Source organism: Glycine soja, chromosome 15 (assembly GCF_004193775.1).
Source record: "Glycine soja cultivar W05 chromosome 15, ASM419377v2, whole genome shotgun sequence".
NCBI classification, from domain to species: Eukaryota; Viridiplantae; Streptophyta; class Magnoliopsida; order Fabales; family Fabaceae; genus Glycine; species Glycine soja.
This window is the reverse complement of record NC_041016.1, coordinates 3,442,506-3,462,274: the sequence shown is the minus strand read 5'-3', so window position 1 is coordinate 3,462,274 and position 19,769 is coordinate 3,442,506. Positions and strand designations below refer to the sequence as shown.

The window sequence follows — 19,769 nt, the reverse complement described above, 5'->3', positions numbered from 1 at the left end:
CTGCCTGTGCATAATATATCTATATATGATATTCAAGTTAGTTTACAAGTTATTCTTAAAGAAAATCAAGAAAACTTTATTTGTAAATTATAATGTCTATGATATAACTTTTAAAGTAAATAATCTTTTGAAAGTGACTGTGTACGTGTCGCATCCATGATATAACTGTTCATAAAAACCTTTATATAAAACAAGGTCCAACGAAACCAAATTAAACTTAAAAAAAAGTGTCCACATCATTTTTCATTTCTAGCTAATAATAGATTCGTCAATATCCATCCAACTACCAACTACCAATTACCAATGTATTCTCGGTGTCTCTTCCTCCATCCCGTAAACAAAAAACCCACTTTACTCTTAATTTTCTTGTCTTATAATAAAAAAAATTAATCTCATATTATCTAAGCAATATATTTGCTGTCCTAACAAACGTGCAGTGGAGGTGAGGATATAATTAAATAACCCTTTCCTATTTCACTCTCATCCTTATTTTCCATGATTTGAAGGTACATTTTATTGCTAATGTTTACATAGCAGAAGTTTCTAGATAACTTGATCTCTAATGATCTGTCCTTGATTAAGAAACGTTACTTGAGATCGATGAGACACTTGCGCACGTCGTTTATGGGACGGCTTATGATATACGATGGATGAATTGTTTTCTGGTTCATATTTTCATTAGCGTAAAAAATGTGAGGTGTGTATAATCAACACATAATTGAACATTTTTATTATCGTCATTTTTTAAGGTTTAATTATTTTTTATATTCAACTTATTCTCTTATTATTTAAAGGTGCAATTAAAAATATTTAATTAGATTATTTATTTTTAAGTGAGTTCAATTTGAACCCATTTAAAACCAATTTTAGTTATATCCACATAATACTGTTTTTTTTTTAATTTTCTATATTCATTAACTTGATAAGTCATATTTAATGAAAAATATCCACACAATACTCTATTAATCTATTTCACATTCATGTATAAAAAAAAAAAAAATAGTCTGTTTCACATTCAAGTTAACCGGAGTTATAAGATTGTGTTAACCAGAGTTAGAAGATAGGATAATTTGTTCTTTGATGTCCTTCCTCTTTTAATATTTTTCTTCTAATATTCGATTGTTTCATCATTTTAAGGTTTAAATTAAAACACAACACACATGACACATCTATAAATGAATGTAATAAATGAAACTGGACAATGTTTAACTCAAGAAACTCACCCCTATTTATATAAATTTATATTGGGCCTTACACCTATGAATTTTTGTGCATAATTACCTTTCTATGCTTAAACAAATGTTTTGTTAGGATAATGACGAATCCATAGTTAACTAAGGGTTAGCCCATGTGATGTGCTCCATCCATTGGTATTCGATTGTTGAAGGGGGTACTCGGTTGGTTGTGCCTATTGCTTTGCTCCTTGTGTTTCTTGAATTCACCAGACTGAACATCTGGTTTGTACACACAATGTCCCTGTACCCACGGGCGAAGCCAGAAATTTTATATTAAGGGACTAATATAAAAAAAATCATAACTTAAAAAAATATGTAAAATTTTACATGCTATAAGAAATTTAATATATAATTAATATTTTTTTATGACCAAAAAGAAATATATGAATTGTGTTGAGCATAAGAAAAATACTAATTAACAAGTACAACTAACACATAAGCATCTAAAGATTGTTAGCAATAGAAAAAGAAAGTAAAAAAAAAAAAAATCATTTAAGTTAAGTGAAAAGGAAAATTCGTCATATTCAAAGTATGTTATTCAAAATATCTTAAAAATAGATATTTGAGTCACACAAGACAAATCATAAAAAATACTTTGTTAAATGAATAACACATGATAAATGTTCCGATAAGTTAATTAAGTATAAATATATCATTAACAAAAATAGAAACTATAAATCTAATAAAATATTTCTAAAAGAAACTAGTTATTTTATTAGTTGCAAATTAGCTTTTCTATAATAACATTTTCAATGCAGTTACTTAAAATTAACCAAACGATACTTAACAAGTTTTTACCATTGGAACAAATGATTTAACAATATGTTGCTTAATTCATTATTACAAATTAAAGAATCATTTTTTTAATTATAAAATTTAATGTAACTCAAGTTAAGTACTCATTCTAACAATTTTAGTATTGGGCTAAATTTTTTGATAAATTTTTTAAATCTGTATGATATTGTAGGACTCATATATTTAAGATAAGCAACTTATTTAAATAATCGTATATCGTAGATGTTCTAAGTTATTTTAAGTATTTTATTACTCATGTATTCCTATTTATAATATCCAATTACAAAAAATAACATGCAAGATAAAAAAATGTAGAATGAAAAATGTTAAAAGCATGGTAAAAGAAACTCATAGTACAAAGCAGAAAAAGTAACAATAATGGGGAAAAAAACTTGTGATTGCTGAAGCCAAAAGAGTGTATTAATCATGCATTGTAAATGTTATAAATTATTTTAAATATTTTATTACTCATTATATTCCTATTTATAAGACTCAATTAAAAAAATGTAGAATAAATTATTTAAAAGCATAATAAAATAAACTTATAGCATAAAGTAAGAAAAATAACAATAATGTAAAAAACTTGTGATCACGAAAGTCAAAAGAGTATATTTTTTTATCCATGAAAATTAAAGATAGTATCAATAATTTATAATAACTAGTGTATTTTGTTCCATCAATTGAGGTAGATAAAAAAAATGTATAAGAAACTAAATATAATTATTAAATTGACAAAAGTAAAAATAAAAAGAATTTTGATTTTTAGATAAAACGTGCTAACAAAAATTATTAAAGAGAATTTAAAGAAGTAAAAAAGGGGCAATAAAATAATTTTATGTATAATACTATAAAAGTTTAAAAATCTTATTTTGGGGGATAGGCCCTCCCACTCCCTCGGCCTCTACCTGTACCAAGAGAAAGGGGCATTTGGATTGCTTGTTACTAGTTTTTATGTGTGAGGTGCTCTGATGTTACGGGGGTATTCGGGACTTTTACCAAAAGGGATAAAAAAAAAATAAATTTTTTCATTTGGGGTCAATTTTAAATTATTATAAAAAATGAGATAAATTGGGATAATTGTTATTATCTTTAAGTTTTATAAGTTTTTTTTATGACTTTAAAGTTGGTATTTTTATTTTTTTTATTTTACTGTTTTAGGATTATTGTTTTGTTTTCAATTTTTTTAAAATTTGTAAATAATTTTATTTATTTAATTATTAAATAAATATTTTAAATTTTATTTGCTATTAGTTTTATTTAATATTTTGTATATATTTTTATATGGTTTTATTATTAATTTTATTTAATATTTTGTATATATTTTTTATATGGTTTTATTTAGTATGTTGTATTTTTTTTAATATTATTTTATTTAAAATATTTTATATATTTTTAATATTATTTTATTTAATATATTTTGTATATTTAAATTTTATATAATTTTTTAATAATATTACTGAATTTGATTTGTTTTGTAGATGAATTAAATGTGAATGCAATTTAAATTATTGTGTAGAAGTAAATGATATAATATGAAAACAAGTAAATCACTAATATAATTTTTACTTTTTATGTTTTTTTTTATTTATATTGTTATTTTTATATTAATGTATTATGTTATTTTTAATTTAACAACTATTTTTAAATTGTATTTACAATAAACTAAAAAAAAAAAATATGACTTCAAAGTTATAAAAGAAAACTTGTCTGACTTTGAAAGTCGTAGATAAAATAAAAAATTAAACTAAAATTATAAAAATTTTTATAACTTTAGTTAAAAGAATAAAATAAAAAATAATGAATCGTAATCACCCCAAATAGAATGATCTAATATTTTTTTACCCTCTTGATAAAAGTTCCGGGATATTCAGGGGATTGAATACCTATCGGGTATAGATTGATTAAGTGTTAAAGAAAAAAGGTAAAAAAAATATTATGGGTTATAATTAATAGTTAACATTTCTGGATAAAAAAAAATATAAAATTAGCACGTCTACACCCTGATATGAATAAAAACTGCACAATTAAATTAGTGAGAGATTAATCTTTTTAAATTGAAAAAAAAACTAAATTCACAAAAAAAATAACGAGAAAACCAAAAGTATAAATAAACTTGTAATTAAAATACATTCGCCATTCAAGATATAACAGAGTAAAATATTTGAACATCTACAAATTATAAATATATCATCATTACTTCTTAACTTTTTTTCTTCTGTAGTATCACATTATCAGCCATATTATTTATCTATATATTTTTCTTAGCCTTAAATATAATATGATATTTTTATTTTGTTTGATACATAATTTTAGTCCTTTATTTTAAAATTAAGATATTTAATTTTTTTTATTTTAGTCTTTAAATTTTAAAATAGAGACATTTATTTTTCTATTTTATAAAATTTATAATTTTGATCAAATTATCGATTTTGTCTCTGGTCTAAATAAATTCTAAACCTAACATATTCATTTTAGATATTTTTAAGAAATGATTTAATTAATTATAAATTAAGAAATAAAAAAAATAGAATGTAACAAAATTAAATATTAAATCAAAGTTGTAAATTTTTTAAAATATGGTGACTAAAATTATAGATTTTCTAAAATATAGAGATTAAAATGTTTCTATTTTTAAAAATAGAAACACCAAAATTATGAATTTTTAAAAATAAGAAAATCAACTATCTTAATTTTAAAATAGAATCATGAAAATTAAATATTCAGTAAAATAGAAATAATAATATTATATTTAAACTTTTCTTATCTCTTTCAAAGTATGAACACCTATGCAATATATAAGAATCATTTTCCTATAATAAAAACAAATGTTTAACTTCTATTCAACTTTCCTCTTCATTATCTATTCATTTTTTTGTTATATATTTCTTTTACTATCACATTACTATTAAGAAATAATATCCATTAGTGTTAACATCCATCAACTCAAATCCCCGTCAGTTTTCGCAACTAAAATCCACTGCCAAGAAATAATTGTTTTTTAAACACTCTTAAGAAACTACTTCGAAAAATAAATTAATCTAAATACACATCAACAATAAAAAAGTTTAACGTAATTTTGAACCCAATTTTAATCCCCTGTGCAAGTAAAAAACATTCCATACATTTCACGTGTTTTAGAAAAAAAGAATAGTTCATAAACTTTTTTTTAGTTGAAACAAATACATTTTATATATGTGTTATGTTTATGTGTCCGACTGTTAAATTAATCAACGGAAAGGGTTGCAGAGATTTTAAATCGGAGTAGTTATAATTAAGAGGTTAATTGCAATGGAAGTCATCATTCATTAATAATTGTGAGATGAGCTATAGAGACACTTTTTAAAGCTGTAAACGTTAAGCAACAGTATAAAATTGTACAAAAGTCAAATAAAATCTTGTGCTTAACTTTGCATTAATGCTAGATTTTACTAATTCTCATCGTGACATTCTGTCAAAGTCTAGTACGTACTAGAGTTGGACCTAGATATTGACAAAAAAAATTATTTATATTGCTTCCTCTCTCTCTCTATATATATATTTGGCTGACAAAAAAAATATACTACTAGTATATATTATTTAAATATTTCATTATTTTTTTTAATTAAGCTAAGTAAGCAGAATGAAGTGGTCCTCAACTTAGGACTTTGAGACCGCGTATTTCTAGTGTTGCCACAGAAATTCTAATGCAAAATTGTGGACGTAAAAAAATTAACTATATTTGGGTAGAATTTTACGAAAGTGATGTCTTAAAAAATAATAATAAATGTTCGGAAGCAAATATAAAATTCCAACTAATTTATACTATTCATTAAAAAAGCATGGAATATCACCTCAGAAATTACCTTGAAGTATTGAATTGCTAAATCCTAATTTTGCTACTAATCAGATAAAATATCGCTGCCCAAAGCTTTGAGGTTGGGGGACGATATATCATAGTACATGGTTATTTAAGATCATTGAGCCGAACATACAAAATTGCAGTTATGTATAACTTTTGTTTTTGGTAAATTCTAACGAGTTTTTTTTTTAGAGTGTTGATTGAGAAATAAAAAAAAAAGAAAGATTTTTATTAAGATGTATAAAATTATGTTGTTTATCAATTTTTTATGTTCTTCTCTAATTTTCACACTAAATACTTGTTTTATTTTAGTTTCTTAATCAATATTATAAGGATAATGATTAATAATATCTTATTTTTTTAACCATTATTATATAAAATAATTAATATTTATAAATGACAAAGATAAGTATGCATATACCAATATGATATTTTTATATGAAATATAATTCTCTTTAATGGACAAAAATATTTTTTGATAATTACACTGTTAGTTTTTTAATTAGTTGTAACTCTTGTAATTTTATTCAAAAATTATGTAAATTACATTTTTTTTAGTTTTTTTTCTTGCTGTGCATATTAAACGGTTAATTTTATATTATATTTTAAAATATTTTCAACTAATTTAAAATAAAAAATAACATATATTTAAGTAGATGTTATACTTTTCATTATATTGATTAGTATAATAATAATATCATTGCCTATTTTTAGATTGTATTATGTATTGTCTTTGTCAAATTAATTTATTAACTAGGTGATTGAGACAAAACTGATTAATATACTGAAGTTAAGATTTAATCATTTGAATAATATTTGAATTTAATTTTTAATAAAAATAATCATTTATCAAGTTTTATTTATGTTTCGATTGAATTTCCAACTAGTCAGAAATAATAAATCAAATGATGACAACAATAAAAATAGTTATCCATTATCAATATTTTGAATTATATTATGAAAATAAAAAATAAATATTTTAAAATTTAAGAAATAGAGTGAAAATATTGATTAAGTTTAAGAATCAAGAGAAAAGGAAAAGAAAAATAAAATAAAAAAATAACATAATCCATCCTTAATTATGTACCATGTTGATATTGTATTATAGTCTTTTAACAATTGTTTATCAAAGGATTATAACAGATTCTTCTAAAAAAGATTATAACTAATTATTACTTAAAAACATTAATTTTAAAGTTTTGTGGCCTTTAAAACTATCGTTAACCTAAATAGCTATATGAATATTTATATCATTTTTTGCGATTTCAAACCGTAAAAAATAAAAGCATAAAAAAATGTTAAATATGCAACTTTTTTTTTCGCATTTCTGCGCATCTCAGTGGAGAAATAAAAAAGGTGTGACCCTTAAACTTTTTTATTTTCTTGCCTTATTTCTATTAAATCAAACGTATTTTTATTTATTTTCCACTTATTTTATCATTCTTCCTTTTATTTCTTCAACATTTCTAACCAACTAAACACACTGTTAATTTTTTTCCTGTAAAAAATGGAAAACAATTTTAATGTAAAGAAAAATACAGTATTAATTAATATAGTTTTTAATCTGTACTAGTTCTATACATTATCCTCCACAAAAAAGAAAAAAAATAATAATCAGGAACCTGCTTAGCTTCTAACCAAAAATAAAAATGAAAGGCACAGCAAATTTGCATTTATGTTTCAAAGTCAAAAAGGTAAACTAAGAGGCAAGAAAAGCAGAACGTGATATGGCTGACACATATCTACCCTCGAAATTCAGGTACTATTTAAGTTTTATGACAAGTATGCCCCTCCGCCACCGCGTTCAACCAACAATAAATGTACTATTAACACACGTCGTTTTATAAATAGGAGCACTGATTCAGTGCTGCCAGGCTCAGTTACAACATTTGTTAGCTTCGTTACCGTGATCGAGCTGGAACGCGTGGATCACCGTTGGGACAAAACAAACGCACATGCGCGTTGACAGCGGGTCCCACTTCAAACGGCGTCGTTTGGGAGGAAGGCGATTCCTTCGAGACGCTGACTTTTCCTTTTGATACCAATCGAACGGTGGCGAGGGCGTGTAGTTCGAAAGACAAAACCAGCTTGCACAAAATCGTGGAACCTCAATTAAAACCCGCCACGTCATCAAAATACTGTTTGTTGGTATTAATTTTCAACAGTTAACACCGAGTCGGATAGATATAGAAGTTGTGATGAAAGTGTGATTTGATGATTAGTTTGTACAATTAAGAAAATTTAAATAAATTTTTGGAAATCTTAATTGTTTCATTTGAAAATTGAAATTAATGACTAGTTTGATTAAGATTGAAACAAGTGATTATGACGTAAAATAATCTAGTCATTAGTTTTCATTTTTTCAAAAAAAAAATATAATCGTAATCTAATTTATGTTTATGTATATTCATATTTTTTCCAGCATAAAAAATATTCATATTTTTTTAAAAAGCAGTTGATTTTAATTTTACTATAAGTTATTCAAAATAGCTTTTTATTATCAAATTTTAAATTTTCTTAGCCTGTGATTATTTTGTAAAGTTCAAAAAATACTGAAAAAACTAAAATAAAGGAATTAAGAAATTTTAAATGTCTAAATATATTTTAATATTATCACTTTTTTAAAATTTTACACTAATGTGATTGATGAATTTTATTTTCAATGACTTATTTAAATAGATTCTAAATTATTTTGAAAATTGTATTGAAAATCACATGAGAAGCCACTATTACCTTTTCAAATAAAAATTTTGCACTTTTGATTTTTTATTAAGTGTTGTAATGATATTGACTAACAGTGTTTATTTGAATATTTTGTTTCAATAATAATTAATGTAACAATGTTATAGAGGTATACATTTAAGTTTCACTAATGAAATGATTTCCGTAAAAAAAAGTATACGCTATTTATCCTCATAAATATAAAAATATTTAAAATTTATTAATGTGAGATTTTTAATACTTATAAAATTAAAATGTGTCATTTTAATGTAAATTCAGATAAATTTAAACTTATAATGATAATTTTTTATATGGTTATAACGTTTTTATATTTACATGGATGAAAATATATTTTAAAAAAACTAAAATGTTAGTTTAGTGGTGCACTTAAACTGAACTACCCAAACAGGCCTTTTAGGTTTAGCGTTTGAAACCCACAAAAAGGACATAAATGCCCTTTACTTTTCTCGTGTTTTCTTTTAATTGGTAACGCAGAACATTTGATTTTACAATCCGTGTTTCACCTTGGAGACACCCAGAACAGAATATATTAAAGCTCCAGGAAAATGGTCACCACATTAGGACCCTCTTTCTCTTTCTCTCTCTTTTTTCTCATACACAGTTCGTGACACTCCTTTTTCATGTTTGGGGACTCTCTTCTGGGCTTTCTTCGGTTTAAGCCTTAGAAGACGGAGATTATTAAAACATGGGTTGCTTTCGTTGCACAGGCAAATCAAGCAAAAAAACCAACAACAATAACATTAATCACGCCGAGAAGCACACCAATCACAACGAGAAACATACTGCTGCTGGTAAATTTCGCCAATGGATCTTCATTAGTTAATGTTCTCATGCATTTTACTAAAGCAGAGATGAATCAGGTTCACCCATGACCCATTGTTTGTGATCGCGTTCAACCTTCACCATTATTATTAAAAAAATTGAAATTTGGGACGTGGGTTTGTCCTGAATTGATCAAGGGTCTTTCTTTTCATCGATGCAAATTGATATTTTTTTTTCCATTTTGTAATAATTTTTTCAAGGAAATATTGTTACGTTCTGACATGTGGAAGAAAAATATGAATTTGGTTTTGATTTATTTCTGTTTAATAATGCAATTTTTTTCGTTGGTCAACAATAACGTTCTCGCGTCACCGCTTCTGGAAATTTTAGAATGAGTTTTGAACGTGGATTGAATAATTTTGAAGGGACTCAAATTGTTCGTGTTCCATAAACCAAAATATGGGACTTTTTTTTCAAAAAAAAATTTGTTGTTGTTGTTGATTGAATGATCCGATCTATAATCCAAAGTGGCGCTTGCCATTTTGTGTTTTTTTTTTCTTTTAAATTTTGATGGCTGTAGGGTTTTTATTATTTATGGTATTGGTATCCTTGGATGAATTTACGTGACGTTTTGTTTGATCTCTCTCCCTCACGTGATATTAATATTGTATGTATGTGTGTGTATTTTTTGCAGATAAGGTCAAAGTTGATTTGAATGTGAATGGTAAACAAGAAGATAATAATCCTAAGCCTGATCAGCTATCTCTGGACGTGGAGAATTTGAATTTAAAAGAGGTTTCCAATGAAGGAAAAGTTAACAGTTACCGGGCACAGACATTTACTTTTGCTGAGCTTGCAGCTGCAACAGGGAATTTCAGGTCAGATTGCTTTCTGGGTGAAGGAGGGTTTGGCAAGGTTTATAAGGGGCGCATAGAGAAAATAAACCAGGTTCGTTAAAAATAGGTACCAAAATTAATATAACGATTAATGAAATAGAATTATGTTGTTTTAATCCAGCTCTTGTCATGTCTTGCACGTTTATGATCAGGCTTGTTATTGTTCGTGTAGGTTGTAGCAATAAAGCAACTAGATCCTCATGGGCTTCAAGGAATTAGGGAATTTGTTGTTGAAGTGTTGACATTGAGTTTGGCAGACCACCCTAATTTGGTCAAGTTAATTGGTTTTTGTGCTGAGGGAGAGCAGAGGCTATTGGTTTACGAATATATGCCATTGGGATCTTTGGAGAATCATTTGCACGGTATATTCTGTTTTCCTAATATCTTGTTTTTTGTTGGATAGAATCAAGGTTTTAAATTGTGGTTGCAGTTGTGGGTTTGTAGCAATCCTTAACATTGAGGGAAATTGCTGACAATGTCGCTCATGTGGCCGCAATTGTAATCGTGGAGACTTTAAAAACTTTGATGTTGCGGCCAAAATCACTGTCGCATATTGTTTTTTAAAACCTTGGATAGATTAGAATGTACTGGCAATGGTATTCTTTGTCCCCATGGTTTGTATCTTTTTCTTTCTCTCATTTTGCCAGATCTTCCGCGTGGTAGAAAACCGATTGACTGGAATACAAGAATGAAAATAGCAGCTGGTGCAGCTAGAGGCTTAGAGTATTTGCATAATAAAATGAAACCTCCTGTCATATATCGGGACCTGAAATGCTCCAATATCCTGTTAGGCGAAGGATATCATTCCAAGTTATCTGATTTTGGCTTGGCGAAAGTAGGACCAAGTGGTGATAAAACCCATGTTTCAACCAGAGTTATGGGAACATATGGATATTGTGCCCCAGATTATGCAATGACGGGTCAATTGACGTTCAAGTCTGATATTTATAGCTTTGGAGTTGTTCTTTTGGAGATCATCACAGGCAGGAAGGCGATCGACAATACAAAACCTGCTAAAGAACAAAATCTAGTTGCATGGGTATGTCAATGATCTTTTACCAAGTTGGAATCCGTATCTGTTGTGATGTTGCTACACATATCTGTTGTCAATGCCTTTGATAAACTTGAATACTCAAATTAGTTAAGTTTTGATAATAAGAAAGTTGGAAGCTTTGATAAGCCCTTCTCCTGCAGGAAGTTGCTTGTAAAGTGCTTACTAAATCTAGAGTCTGATTGGCATGTAATAGTCATGCCACTAGACAGATTATTGCATTCGTTTTCCTTTCCTGTCAATGAATATAACACAATAATTGGTGAAGTACTTTATACACAAAACAAGTTGATTTTGCTTGTCATGTGTTACAAGTGAACTAGTGGCGCCCTTTGTAACTTGATATCTTTATTTGTGTTTACTTTTGATTTAAATGCAAAATTTTACAGTACACAATCTCAAATGTACTAGCATTGATTGATAGATAATCCCAAATTGTTCCTTTGAGCCCTTTTATTTTGATTGCTAGTCTGCAACGACACTGCTTATTTGCAGTAATTATTTTTAACTCAGTTAGCCTTTATACTGTTACAAACATTAATTCATTGAGCTCCTTATTTATCCTTATTACCACCAAACACACTACTTTTCAAATTGGTTGTTTGATGACGTTGAAGAGAAGTTTCTGTTTTTAAAGTTGCTGATCTATTTTTCTCATTGACAAGTTATGTAAACTGACAACTTTTTTACCTTTCCAAAATCACTACCTTATAATGCATGTATATTTGTTTGCAGGCAAAGCCTTTATTCAAAAACCGTAAAAGATTCTGTGAGATGGTTGATCCATTGCTTGAAGGTCAGTATCCAATAAGAGGTTTGTACCAAGCTCTTGCTATTGCTGCCATGTGTGTTCAAGAACAGCCTAATATGCGGCCCGAAACAACTGATGTGGTTACAGCTCTAAATTACCTTGCATCCCAGAAATACGATCCCCAAGTTCATTCAATACAAAGCTGTAGAAAAGGTTTATCTTCTCCAAGAGAAAGAAGCAATGGTCATAGACGCACTGTCAGTAACGATTCTGATCCAAGAGCAAGAAGCCATGATCATAGACGAATTGTTTGTAATGGTTCTGAGACAAGAGCAAGAAGCGAAGGTCGTCATAGACGAACTGTTAGTATTGGTAATGGTCATAGTAGTGGTTCTGAGACAGAAAGCTCTCGAAAAGGTGTAGCTTCTCCAAGGGTGAGAAGTGATGGTCATAGACATTTTGTTAGTAATGGTTCTGAGACAGACAGTTCTGGAGATTAGAAATGTGATGTGTTTTTGGATATTCATATTGTAAAATGCTTAGTTATCCAATTTTGCTTCATATAAAGAAGATTCTTCTTTTTGGCTCCTCTAACATTGGTGTACATGTGGGCTGGCTTTTTTGTATTCAAGATGGATGCCTCTCCTCGGGAATTTTTGTTTTGCTCCATCTTTTAGAATTTATCCTCTGCCACAAGAATCCACTTTTTGATCTTAATGATAATTGCAGTTCCTGGGTCATCACTATCTTTACACTATATACCAATTGTTTGCGCAGAATGATTTATGTTAGCAGTCTACGTACGTCAGTTTCTTGATTTATGTTAGTATATTTGGTTTAAAAATTAATTTCGATGGTGTAAAGCTTAATATTTTTTGTGGTTAAATAAACTTTTAAGAAAATTAAGTAACTTATTTGTCAAATATGATTATAGGTCATAGGTTCTGATGGGCCGAATGATGTATTCTCGTTGCTTAATGTGAGCTGGGATTTATTTAGGAGATTACGACTCATTGATTGAAAATTGTTAATATTTTCCCTTGATTATATAAATATACATAAACGAGTAACATTAGATTTATAAAATGAATCTTTTTTTTTTTATAAATAATAAAATTAACTTTTATGTGTGATTTTGAATGTGTTTGGATAAGACACGTATAAGAGGGATATATGAAGTTTAAGTTGCAAGAATTTGAGAAATTAGGTTATACAGAGAGAATTTTAAAAATTTCATATTGTTATATTTATATAAAAAGTTGAGTAAAAATGAGGTAATATTTTTTATAATTATTAATAAAAAATAAAATAAAACTACAAACATTTTGTTAAGCTGAAGACTTTATTGTCCTCTCCCACATCAGAAAACATTAATAAGAACGTGTTATATTAGATACATTCAAAGACAATTACACTCTTTAATATGTTTTGCATAAAAGTACTGATTTTTGAACACGTAATTGATACTCTTCATTTTTCTTTGTTCTTCTCTTCTTTCACGCTACTTATCAATCACACATTTTTTCTCTCTTCCTATCTCTTGGTGTCTACACCAAGAAAAGTGTACAGATTTTTTTTCTCTTACTTTTGTATAATTTACAGAGTGAAAAAAAAGGAAGAAATAGTGTAGAGGGTGACAAAACATTAGTCAAATGAAGCAGTTATACTTGTGTGCGGAGTAGGTTTGGTACAACTAGAGACTAAAAATTGGAAATTAATATATTTCGAAGTTGAATTTCCATCTTCTGTACTCATTTATTTCTATCTAACTTGAAGTATATTTAGAAACAAAAATGTCAAACAGTGATTGAAAACAAAACAATGTGAGGGTTCACAATGCTATAATTCAGTAACTTCACTCTCTTGACAATTGCCCACCCATATGTATAGAGTATTTGTGCTCTTACGTGATGACAATATTCTACAACAATCCCTCCTCGGTGACTGCAAAAAAAGAAAATCATTCAATTAGTAAAAGGATCCATTTCAACGTGAATCAATGAAGTCAATTATGTTTAGGGAAAGCCTATAATGCAAAAACATGAATGGCTTCTTTCTTTTCTCTTGTTTGAAACATGCGCTTGAATGTCTTAGCAAACAAGTGTAAAGTGCCATTTCATAGTATGTTATGTTTGTATAAGTGTTAGTGTGTGTGTGGAAAAGTGAGTTTAAAAGCATCTTTACCTTTTTCCAGCGCAATGGATCTGGTTTTTTTGTAACTACAACAGAGGTGATTTTGTCTGGTGAATTCATTCTCCACCGACAGAAAGGGGATTTGGATTTGTCACGAGAGTAAACACCAACAACTTGTTTTGTGGTGGAGTCATAATGAGTGTTGGTCATATAGTAAACGAAGGGCTTCTGACAAGGGTGTTTAGCAACAGGCCTTGTGTTGAATGCATATGCAGTGTAATCAGCTCTTTTGTACCAATTGAGAAAGGTTCTTGATGGCATCTCCAATTCTCTAGGGGACAGCACTCCCCTCAAGATTTGAACCACGTAGCCCCACGAAACAGATATTGACCAAAAATTTTGTTTGTCATAGCATATTGATTGTTGCATTATGCTGCCTGAGTCCTGATTCACAGACTCCATTAGGTGCCGCAGGGCTCTTACTCTTGTCATCCTTGGGAATATTGGTTGCACCACATCAAGGTGGTGCAGTGACACAAGTGGAGACACTGGGTGTGCCCCTAGAAGGCCTAGTAGATCTCCATATACATCATACTGCATAAGCAAGCCAAGGAAATTAACATCACAAAGCATTCCCAATAATAATAACACAAGAGTACTAGTCACACACTTTTCACTATACCTTCCGTTATAGATTTTGTTCAAGTTTCGCTGTATAACATATAGCTCTACATTCTCATTTACAAAATGCAAAATCCCATAATTCTATTTGGTATCTACATCCAGCTACCAAATAAAGTTATTGACCAATATTAGTTGGTAATTCATTAATTTTTATTAGTGAGATCAGAACGACTCATACACTTTTTTCATTTGTCAAATGCACTCATGGACTGTCTTCTAATAACATTGTTTAATATAATGGGGAGGCATATGATATTAGTATAAATATTATCAACTTATTTGTTAACACACTTTTTTTGTTGTAGATTTTTTTATGATTAACTGTTTGATCTCATTTTCTATACAACAAGTTACATGATTTTTCATTATAATAAACTTTAACCACTAATAAAAAAATGTATCAATAAAACAATATTAGAAAATGGGTTACTATCATTTTGTTACCTGGTGAAAGCCAGGTTCTCTTGTGAGTGGCACCCCTAGCTCAGCCATGCAAGCTTGAATTCTATCATCACTGCCATACAAAGCAGGGTAGCGCTGAATGCAACGATCTTGCATCTTTGCTAGTTCCTGGGCCAAAGGGTAGCTTATGGCAAATCCTCCTCCACCATATGCCATGGCATATGAGAAATGAATGTTTTGAACATGGCTTTCAGATGAGCTTCCAATATAATAGAAGTGTCTATGGTCATATTTGGAAAGAATTCTAACCACATTATCAACCATAAACATCGTGTCATCATCCCCCATCACGAACCATCTTACATCTTTCATCCCAAGCTTGAATGTCTCAGTGACAACCCTTGATATCCTTAACGCTGATCTTTGCCCTTGACGATTCGTATACCTAAATTTTGAAGTGTCCCCCGAGATATAAATATCGGGTAACCCTTCATTGCTTTGACTCCTCACTTTTTTATCCAACCACACTACCCCTCTAGTTTCCTTAGGCCTCCACCATATCTTAATGTACTCTTTTCTAATGTGCCATAGGTTGGAGGAACCAGCTATCCCAAAGACAACATGTTTAAGCTCAGTGTCTTGTCTCTCAGACATTTGCTTGGGTGTTAATCTAACTACCACGGGGGATTTGTTTTCTTCTTCTTCTTTGTTTTTTTCTTCTCCTTCTTCTTCGTCGTCATCATTATCCTCTCTTGGTCGTTTCTCTACTAATGGTTTTTTCTTTTCAACACTTTCATCATCGGTAGCTATAGTTTTTGAGGATGTATTGTTGTAAGTACTTACCCGAAGGTTTTCTTGGGTAGCCTCGTTTAAATTGGTGGTGATAGTGGGGCAATCTTGTTGGTCATTGTTGAAGAGGATAATGTTGGAAGAATAAAGGGTGTAGAGTACAATGGTGATTAGGATCAACCAAGTGATGATGCTTTTGGAGCCTGTGTGGAGCATGCGTTGATGGGAAGAAGAGTACATTTGTTTTTGTTAGTCTTAGATCTTCAATTTCCTTTCAGAATATTGTAGATGGTGGTGGAAAAAACCTTCAAGCTGAGAATTGTTCGGATCATAGAAATGGAAAGAAGGTATCACTTTTACTATTTTGTTCTCCTTTGGTGCTTTCTAAGTGAAATTTGTTGTGGTTAGAAGCGAAGTTGAATGCGATTTTAGTGGATGCTGGGCTGACAGTGCATTATATTGGTCAACACAAATTTTTCTTTATCTATATTTTGGTTAAGTTCTTGAATTTGCCTTGATGTTTACGTTGAATAGTTTAATGTCAAAAGAACAGTGAAATAACTCAATATATATTTTTAGAATAAACTAGAACACTGAGCCGTGCAAAGCAAGGGCAGTGAAATTTCAATTTTAAAAAATAAATACAAAATGTAAAAGAAGAGACAGAAAATGCAGGATAAAAAAATTAGTATACAATGTTGAGACATGTGCGTTTGCTGGATAGTTTTTATATTTCTACATATAACTCAATTATCAATGCCCGCATGAGAGAATGCAATTTAATAAATTAATAATTTAGCATATGTGAAGTTATTTTTTTTTGTTAATGATTTATTTTTCCCCTTCTAAACAAACATTTATTTTAGAATAATAAAATATAATCTAATGAGTATATATAATAATTAATACAATACACAATGAGACTTTACTTACCTCTTAGTTGAACTCTGAATTAGCTAGAATCTTTTTATCTTGATAGATTAGAGAGTTAAGACAAAAAAATAATTAATAAAACAATGTTGAATGAATTTTAATTCATCATTTTTTTTTGCTTAAATATATTTTTAGTTTTTATATATACCTATTTTCTGTTTTTAGTTTTTATAAAATATTTTTTATGATTTAAATTCCTATATTTAATTTTACAGATTTGGTTCTTAATTGCGTATTTTAGTTGTTATTACATTATAAACTTTTAATTCAATATCTTTTATATTAAAACATATTCACTCAAAATCATTGAATGTGTTTATACCCTGCATCCAAGCATTGGAGAATCCCTATCTTAAAGCCATAGCCGCGGCTAACAGCAAGTTTTCAGGGCCATAAAAATGGGAAAATCCAAAGATCCATTCACCTGGAGTTCCTCTAATGGCGCCTCCTCGCTCCATCCATCAGTTCAACTTCACAAAGGAGTTGCGAAAACTATTTTCGTTACAAATTTATTTTATTATGTAAATGACGGAAACAAGTTTATGTTGAATAATATTTTCAACATAATAATATAACGAATAGAAACTTATTTGTTATTTTCATCAATAATAGAAACTTATTTGTTATAATTACAAGAAAAGCTAAAAAAAAAAGTTATGATGTGAACTTAGAAATAAGAGAGATGAGAATATAACGAATAGGGCCAAAATATATTGGGAGCATACAGTCCATATTAAAGCCCAATCCGAACCTACGTGGCATGCCGAGAAAATAGCCCGTACATGAAAAGATTCTCCACAATGGACCTTGAACTTAGGTGGATGTTTCTATTAGAGAGGTACACATGCATCTTGTGTCTTTCTCTCTCTCCAAACAGAGCCTTTCATTAAAATCAAAGACCGTGTTAGGTTGATTCCTTCTAGCTGTTAGCTCTAAAGTTATTTTAATTTTTTATTTTACAAAAAAATATTATTTACTAAAACTAGCTTTTACTGTATCTCTTATAAAGATAAACAACAAGAAAATAGTTTTTTTTTATTGTAATCAATAGTTATAAATTTTTATTAATTGTATTAGTAATTATTATTTTTCTTACACTTCACCTTGATATTTTATATTGTCCACAGATAAATTATCTTCTTATTATGCTTATGTTTTATTGGATCATTTTTAATAATATTTTCCCCATTACATTAAAAAATAATTTAACATATATTGTATTATTATTTATTTGATTTCGAAATATTATTGCTGAATCAGATTCTCAAGTTCTTGTCATTTTGATTTTCCACACTTGTCCCTCTTTGCATTCAGCTTATCCTCTCGTGAAGAAAATAGACATCTCATTCTCGTGTTAGAAGAAAAGCCAACCTAGCTGCTGATAACTTGACAAAGTTCAGTCTATCTTCTCAGATTCAGTCCCAGATTTTGTAAGTGAATTCTAATTTTATAAGTCTACACCTGTTAGCTGACAAACCAGTTGTTGCTTTACCCCCTGGATTTTAATCTCTCCTAGTTACCCTGTATCTCATAAAAAAGTTATTAGTAATTATTTTTAATTTAACTTTATTATGCAATGCAAGGATGATATATATACTACTAAAACGATAACAAAAGTCTTATTTCAACGTGTGATGTCTGTTATAGGAATCATACAATACTATTCAACTTAGTTAAAAACAAGATGTAAAAAAAAAAAACTTGGTTAAAGACCAACTCTAAAAAATATTAGTATTTAGTATGAGATTTTTCGAAACAATTTTCCAATTAATGTATTTTTTTAATCTCTTTCCTTTTCTTCATGACTAAAAAATATACCATTTGTTTTTCTCAATGATGTTTCCATAGGCATTCTTTGTATGTGTACAAAGTTACTCAATTGAATTTTTATCATCTTTTCTTTAATCGATACTACGGAAATATCTTCTCTAATACTAATAAAAGTATAGAAAAAATGTCTAAACTATTGTATGCAAATTTTGTTCTCGCTCAAAATTTTTAAAAAAGTTACGAATTTTATTAGGTTTTTCCATAATATAACTAAAACAAAAAAGAATAGGTAAGTTTTGTTAGATCCCACCTAAATTTGCTCGAGGTGGGTGGTGTATAAGTGTTATAATATTTCAATTTGTTTTTGAGTCAATAAGGATGGCATTGATCAGAGGGTGATGGACCATTACCGTAAAAAGGGATAATGCAAAAAAGATCTTGTCTGGAAAGGAAGAATTAGCAAGAGTAAGTACGGAGGGTGAGATGATGGTATATAACAGACATAATTAACCCAAAGGGAGCCCATTATTCTGAAGCTAGCAAGCGATGGATGCCAAGGACAGAACCGCTTCAAGTTTCAAAATTACCTATTTATGTAATGTAGCAATACAATGGTCTCACTCTAGAAAGGAAATATGTATAGCAACAACACTAAGTAGAGGTACATGACACTGCCAGACTCACCTAAATGCGACCAACATGATAAGATGATTGTAGCACCTCACATGGTTAAGGGCCTACACGTGCCCACTACGTACTAACATCCCCATCTCAATCTTTCTTTCTTAGCTAAGCCTCTTGTGCCCCCACTTAATTAAAGTGTTTCATTTCTCTTTGTTTCTTTCAATATGGTTTGATTTTGATCTTCGTTTCACCTTGCTTGTAATAAGAAAAACGAAAATGGTAACATAGGTATTCATAGTGAAAAATGCTATCTAACTAATAACTTTGCTCCTAAAATAGGAAAAGCAAAAGCTTAGCAAATATA

General features: G+C 29.0%; 2 protein-coding genes across 2 annotated transcripts; one reads left to right on the top strand and one right to left on the bottom strand.

Moving 5' to 3' along the window:
- Positions 1-9,109: 9,109 nt before the first annotated feature.
- LOC114388487 (probable serine/threonine-protein kinase PBL5) lies at positions 9,110-12,810 on the top strand. Its single transcript, XM_028348998.1, has 5 exons — positions 9,110-9,401; positions 10,067-10,320; positions 10,441-10,630; positions 10,916-11,307; positions 12,055-12,810. The coding sequence occupies exons 1-5, from the start codon at positions 9,296-9,298 to the stop codon at positions 12,568-12,570; spliced, it is 1,458 nt and encodes a 485-aa protein (XP_028204799.1). The 5' UTR covers positions 9,110-9,295; the 3' UTR covers positions 12,571-12,810.
- A 1,049-nt stretch (positions 12,811-13,859) lies between these two features.
- On the bottom strand, positions 13,860-16,318 carry LOC114388066. The gene is made up of 3 exons (XM_028348399.1): positions 15,332-16,318; positions 14,255-14,797; positions 13,860-14,014 (listed from the first exon to the last, which is right to left on the bottom strand). Exons 1-3 carry the CDS (start codon positions 16,316-16,318, stop codon positions 13,910-13,912), a joined length of 1,635 nt encoding a protein of 544 aa, XP_028204200.1. The 3' UTR covers positions 13,860-13,909.
- Between the last annotated feature and the right edge of the window lie 3,451 nt (positions 16,319-19,769).

What these genes read in the sequence shown, in the direction of transcription:
- LOC114388487 (XM_028348998.1), top strand. Translation starts at nt 9,296, where the DNA reads ATGGGTTGCTTTCGTTGCACAGGCAAATCAAGCAAAAAAACCAACAAC. An exon ending in GCATAGAGAAAATAAACCAG is followed by an intron (nt 10,321 to 10,440) that starts GTTCGTTAAAAA and finishes TTGTTCGTGTAG; the next exon opens with GTTGTAGCAATAAAGCAACT. An exon ending in AACAAAATCTAGTTGCATGG is followed by an intron (nt 11,308 to 12,054) that starts GTATGTCAATGA and finishes ATTTGTTTGCAG; the next exon opens with GCAAAGCCTTTATTCAAAAA.
- LOC114388066 (XM_028348399.1), bottom strand. Translation starts at nt 16,318, where the DNA reads ATGTACTCTTCTTCCCATCAACGCATGCTCCACACAGGCTCCAAAAGC. An exon ending in GAGAACCTGGCTTTCACCAG is followed by an intron (nt 14,798 to 15,331) that starts GTAACAAAATGA and finishes TTGCTTATGCAG; the next exon opens with TATGATGTATATGGAGATCT. An exon ending in ATCCATTGCGCTGGAAAAAG is followed by an intron (nt 14,015 to 14,254) that starts GTAAAGATGCTT and finishes CTTTTTTTGCAG; the next exon opens with TCACCGAGGAGGGATTGTTG.